This window comes from Melanotaenia boesemani, chromosome 3, assembly GCF_017639745.1.
Source record: "Melanotaenia boesemani isolate fMelBoe1 chromosome 3, fMelBoe1.pri, whole genome shotgun sequence".
Taxonomy (NCBI): Eukaryota; Metazoa; Chordata; class Actinopteri; order Atheriniformes; family Melanotaeniidae; genus Melanotaenia; species Melanotaenia boesemani.
Genome location: NC_055684.1, coordinates 36079200 through 36085103, shown reverse-complemented (window position 1 = coordinate 36085103; position 5904 = coordinate 36079200). Strand labels below are relative to the sequence as shown.

General features: G+C 41.8%; 2 protein-coding genes across 2 annotated transcripts in view; both read left to right on the top strand.

Annotated features, from left to right (window-relative positions):
• otop1 (otopetrin 1) overlaps positions 1-415 on the top strand; it is a 7591-nt gene extending 7176 nt beyond the window's left edge. The window contains exon 6 of the mRNA XM_041979246.1: positions 1-415. This exon is cut by the window's left edge and continues 1032 nt beyond it. The gene's annotated coding sequence lies outside the window, so the exon portion shown is untranslated.
• Positions 416-2805: 2390 nt separating this feature from the next.
• drd5a (dopamine receptor D5a) lies at positions 2806-4489 on the top strand. Its single transcript, XM_041980733.1, has one exon. The coding sequence runs from the start codon at positions 3080-3082 to the stop codon at positions 4460-4462; it is 1383 nt and encodes a 460-aa protein (XP_041836667.1). The 5' UTR covers positions 2806-3079; the 3' UTR covers positions 4463-4489.
• The last annotated feature ends 1415 nt before the right edge of the window (positions 4490-5904 follow it).

Genomic DNA, 5904 nt, shown 5'->3' with positions numbered 1-5904 from the left:
GGCTAATGTTTAACCCTGAGAGACCAGAGATTAAAACAAAACCATCACAGTCTTTAACAAGACTTTGCACTGTACAAACTCATCTGAGATCTACATAGAATTTCAGTCAGGTGTTCAGCAAGTTCTCAGCCTGGTGCTATCTTCCCTCTGGGTTCTTTGTATGTGCCAAGTTGTGGGAAACAAAAAAAAATCCTGTTTATTATTATTAATATTTTTTTTTTTTTATGTTTTCCCTCTTTAATGCAGATAGCCAAAAATATTAGTTCATTGTCATATTTGTATACTATTCTGATGAAAATCACTCAGATACTGATGATTTTGTGGGTATTCAATTATATTGTGCTGACAAAAAATTAGGTGCATATTAGGTATGAAAGTATGTTATGTGTCTATTAAAATAAAAAGTTTTCTTTTTAACACAACACCTGTCACATCTTCACTGTTTTTTATTTGTTAAAACCCCCGTTTCTAGAAAAGTTGGAAAATTTGATGGGATTCAACAAAAACTTAAATCTGTAATTTGTCAATTTGAGCCTTTATTTGACAGACACAACAGCCAGGGAAATGATCTTCATTGTCACTGGCTAAGTTTGGGGCGTGCAGCAAATGTTTACATGTCATGGTGTTGAGCAGCCTCTTGGGCCAACACCTTCAAGAAATATGTGGAATAATCTGAGCTGTGGGCTTCTTATAAATTTGGATGCCGCTGGTGATACTTTAGCCTTGCTGTGAAAAAGACGGGAATCAAAGTGGACAAAGATTTGCTTTGTAATTAGTGAAGCTAGTGTTATATAATTAGGGTTGTCTAGTACAGCTTTTGTTTTTTACCCATGGCATTTGTCACTTCTGTTGAGTCATGGAGAAACGCTACCTTGAAGGCAACGTGGTGTTTTCATGTGCCCCAAGAATATCTTCACTCAGAGTGTGTGCTTTTCTGGTCTGCCTGCAGTCAAGATCTCTCACCCACCTAAGCACAACATGAAGAAGAAAGTCAGACAACAGCAGCCACGCAGTCAGACAACTGAAATCTTGCATACGGACAGATCAATCTAGCAGGGCTCGAGGAATGAATACCCTCAGTTTAAAACCGATAAAACTGTGGGTTTAAAGTGATGAGTATAGTTAACAAGATGGCAAACACGCTCCTCTTTCAACCACCCTTCTCCAGTTTGTCCCAAACATTATTTTCAAGCTTTAAATTTAATTTAATTGGTCAGAAAAGAAACAGAAAAATTTGTCTATCTGCTAAAATAGACTAAACACTGTTCCAAACGAATATGAGCAAATGACCGATTTAAAGTTTTGTTGCATTTTTGAGTCCAAACTAGCCTCGAAATGTGGTTTATACATGCTTTACATCCATTACACCACTGGATGGAGCCAGATATTTGTTTTCAGACGCTGGTGAAGCAGAGCTGCTGCGCCACTAAATTATTTAAGTCTTAAATACTTCGAACAAATCTGCTTTCCACATACCTGCCAAAATAAGGATACGGTTAAAGCTACAAAGCTAGCAATAAATTAATAATTATTATTATTATTAATAATAATAATAATAATAATAATAATAATAATAATAATAATTAGAAATATTCTTCTTCAACCCTTTTCTCGTGGAAACACGCCCATATACGATGTACTTTTAAACCTGTACATCCGCTGGTTCTGATGACATCTGTGACAACATCTGTAAGTAAAGAAGTTAGCCTAAATTCTGTGTCGGACACAGGTTGCCTTGTGACGTGATGTGATCCTGAGATTATGGGTCAAGCTACTCCAGAGAATTTGGTATGGGGGCGTCAGGGGATTATTTAGACGTAGTGTCAGAACGATTTGACAGGCACGCAGACATGTCTAAAAATAACTATGACGTTTCAAAGACGGAAACCACACTGGTTTTGCTGCTGCTGCCACAGCCCTGACACACGACTCTGCGAAGCTACTGGCTTTATGTGCCCACTGAAAGTGTGAATGTGACTCACCTATTCAGAGAACTCCGCAAAGTGGATGAGTTTTGACCTCCAGTTAGCGGAGAGAAGAACTACCTGCGTCCGAGAAAGACTCCATTAAACCAGATTAAATGGATATCTCTCGGGACATTTGTTTAGAGAGTTCTATTTGGGTTTGTTATAAACTAGACTTTTGTGCTTTATAATCCTTCTAGAACAAAGACATGCACATTTCTGCAGTTTCTGTTATTCGAAACTGATAGATAGATAGATAGATAGATAGATAGATAGATAGATAGATAGATAGATAGATAGATAGATAGATAGATAGATAGATAGATAGATAGATAGATAGATAGAGTTTTACTTGTTGAAGGATGAATGCGGTGTGCCGCAGGCCATCTGCATTTCAGAACCACGGACAGCTCTATGAGCGCACTAGCGCTTTTACTGTGAACCGGATGTCAGTCACGGTGATATTAAGCTCTATATTTGTCCACTAATTACGGGGACTGCCTTGCTCCGTATCGACCCTTTGATAACATATTTTAAGTGCACTCTTAGTGCCGTCCACATACTAGTTAACACTGCACTGTTACACTCTATGTAGTCTCTTTCCGGTCACTGCAGTATGATAACACAAAGCATTGAAACTCTTTGACTAAATAAAAGCTGTATAAATTATTTGGATATTACAATTAAGCTCAAATCTTCAAATTAATAAAGTTTCCTCAGCGCGCTGTTGTGCGTAACACCACGCATATAGAAGACGTGATGGTGCATGCGCTCAAGCCTGGTTAGGTTCGTGCGTATTAGGTTGTTGGGACTCACTCCTCATCTACAGCACATATCTTGGACTGAGGGATCCACAGAGGCAGCCAGGTCAGACGACCGGACCGGCAAGGTTTCAATATGCGCTCGCCACTTCGTGCTGCGTTTCAGTCCCTTAGCGCACCTGGCACGTTGCTCGGTTCAGTTTTAACGCGCTCGACCCTCTCTTCTAGTCTGTTTTACACTCAACATCAAGCTGGCAGCCCAGCTGGCCATCGGGGACAATTCGGTGACTGGTTGATAACTAAGCCCGTCCCTGCACACGGAGCAATGGACTGCAGTTTTACTTGAGCAGCGAAATGGAGAATCCAGCCAAGTATCTCTCTTCGGTGCAGGGTATTGATTCTGTGCCGGCACCCCTCGGTGAGGTTATGTGGAACAGCACTGAAACGGAGGCAACAAGCGACGGGAGGAAGGATGTGGTGGTGCGTACGGTGACGGGCTGTCTCCTGTCCCTGCTCATCCTATGGACCCTGCTGGGGAACATCCTGGTCTGTTCCGCAGTGCTGCGCATTCGGCACTTGCGGACAAAAGTCACCAACATTTTCATCGTGTCCTTGGCTCTTTCGGATTTATTCGTGGCCGTCCTGGTGATGCCATGGAAAGCTGTGGCAGAGGTGGCGGGGTACTGGCCATTTGGCACTTTTTGTAACATCTGGGTGGCTTTTGATATAATGTGTTCTACTGCCTCCATTCTCAACCTCTGCATTATCAGCGTGGATAGATACTGGGCAATCTCGAGCCCCTTCCGCTACGAGAGGAAAATGACCCAGCGAGTTGCCTTTGTTATGATTAGCATCACTTGGACGTTGTCTGTGCTCATTTCATTCATACCGGTTCAGCTAAATTGGCACAAAGCCACCGCTGAAGATGTGGCTGGGGCGCACAACTCTTCCACAAGTCGGCAGATAGAGGAAAACTGCGACTCCAGCCTGAGCAGAGAGTACGCTATATCTTCCTCACTGATAAGCTTCTATATTCCAGTAGCAATTATGATTGTAACATACACCAGAATTTATCGGATTGCACAAATACAAATTAGAAGAATAGCCTCATTGGAGAGAGCAGCAGAGCACGCGCAAAGTTGCAGGACCAACAGAATAGAGTGCCAACACCACAACACCTTGAAAACGTCGATTAAACGGGAAACCAAAGTGTTTAAAACTCTGTCCGTGATCATGGGCGTCTTTGTGTGTTGCTGGTTACCTTTCTTCATTCTGAACTGTATGGTCCCGTTCTGTGACAGGCCGTCCACAGACCAGGACGCAGGTCTGCCGTGCGTAAGCGAGACGACTTTTGACGTCTTCGTGTGGTTCGGCTGGACCAACTCCTCTCTGAATCCCATTATTTACGCCTTCAACGCTGAGTTCAGGAAGGCCTTTGCCAGTCTGTTGGGCTGTCGCTATTTCTGCTCTAACACACCTGTGGAAACTGTAAACATCAGCAACGAGCTGGTCTCATATAACCAAGATACCCTCATCCACAAGGAAATCGTGAACGCTTATGTGAACATGATCCCCAATGTGGTTGAATGTATTGAGCATGACGAAACTTTTGACAGGATTTCACAGTTTTCTCACAACAATGAAATCGCCACCGACTCCGTTTGTGACTTGGAGGACTGCGAGGCAGACATCAGCCTTGACAGGATGTCGCCATTCACACCTAACGGATTACACTGACTCCACAATTTGCGTCTCCCCTGTGCGTGACTGGATATATGGACAATATAATCATTCATTCAACTCCTTTGTTCTAGAGGCTCCAAGGAAGCCATAGGTCAGGGTTCTCTGAGCTACTGAGAAGTGGGCCTTGCAAGTGTTAGGGGAGGTGGAGGGAAATGGGTTCAACTGACCTAGTCATTGACACTTCAGCAGGACACATGTCTCTGTAGCCACAAAGCCACCCTGCCACTGCTTTGCGTCATGTATGAGATGTGGTGTTGTCCTGTTCTGAAAAAAGTGATGTGTAGGTGTTAATTTACATGACAAGTAAAGTCTGTGTTACTTTGTTCTAAGATTCAATGTTGCTGAAGCTGTTGTTTACTCAAAGGCTTTATCTGGAGCATCAGTGTCTAATGTCCATCCTTATGGAGGGGAACTGTAAAAACTCACAGAGGATTCTTAAAGGAAACTTTGCTGCTTAATAACCTCATGTGTATCTAGTGCCCGCCTTTCCACTAAGTATGAAAATTGAGGGCAGCCTTACAGACGGTGCAACTAAGATAGTCAAATGCAGTCATTTCAGCGCCTTACAGTGAAAGAAAAGTTTTGAGACATGCAAGGAATGTGTTCTAGGGAGTTTAAGTTATATGATGCCAAAATGCATTATTGAAGTGTTTTGCCACTGCAACCACTCCGGTGACTCCACCTGCTCTGTTCCATTTGGACTATTAAACAGTTTGATACAAACAAAGAAAACCGCAGGCTTTGACAGGTGAAGTGTGATGCAAAAGCACAAAATCTAATGTGAATAATGGATAGAATCAGCCTGCATGTACTGGCATCTTTAATCCACAGTGAAATTGTCAATAAAACCAGCAGAGACATTTTAACATGTTACAATTATTATTGCTCTTTTCTATTACTTAATTTGTTATTGAGGCCAAAACTAATGTAATGTTTTAACCTTTCAGCCATATTCATCTTCTACTGAACATAGAAATAAAGAAATGATCAAGACTGTCTTACAGAAAATGACTGAAGAGAATCAATAACTCAGACACATTGGGTGTGCAGTGTTTTGTCAGCTGGAGGAAATGTTTCTACAGAAAGCCCACACTATAGAAAGCCAATGGGCCAACACAACTGGATGTCATATGTCACCTCTCCCAGATCTTTATACTGTGCAGATGACCTGATCTGAATGTACTACTGTCCTTTAAATGGTGAAGTGTGTCATCATTTGTCTAATAAAATACTGTCATGCAGAGAGAAACACAGTGTATCTGTGTTGTCCCAAACTATTGTGTCATTTGGTTTCAAACTGGACAAACATTTCAGATTGAAGAATTTTTAATTAAAAAAAAAATTCTTCTTTTGGTATTTTGTTCTCTTTGGATTTTATTTAACAGCAAATACTGACAGAACATGTCAGCAGAGAATCAGACAGTGAGGGGGAGGGC

Bases quoted from the DNA above. Each gene is read 5' to 3' on its own strand.
- drd5a (XM_041980733.1), top strand. From the start codon at position 3,080: ATGGAGAATCCAGCCAAGTATCTCTCTTCGGTGCAGGGTATTGATTCT.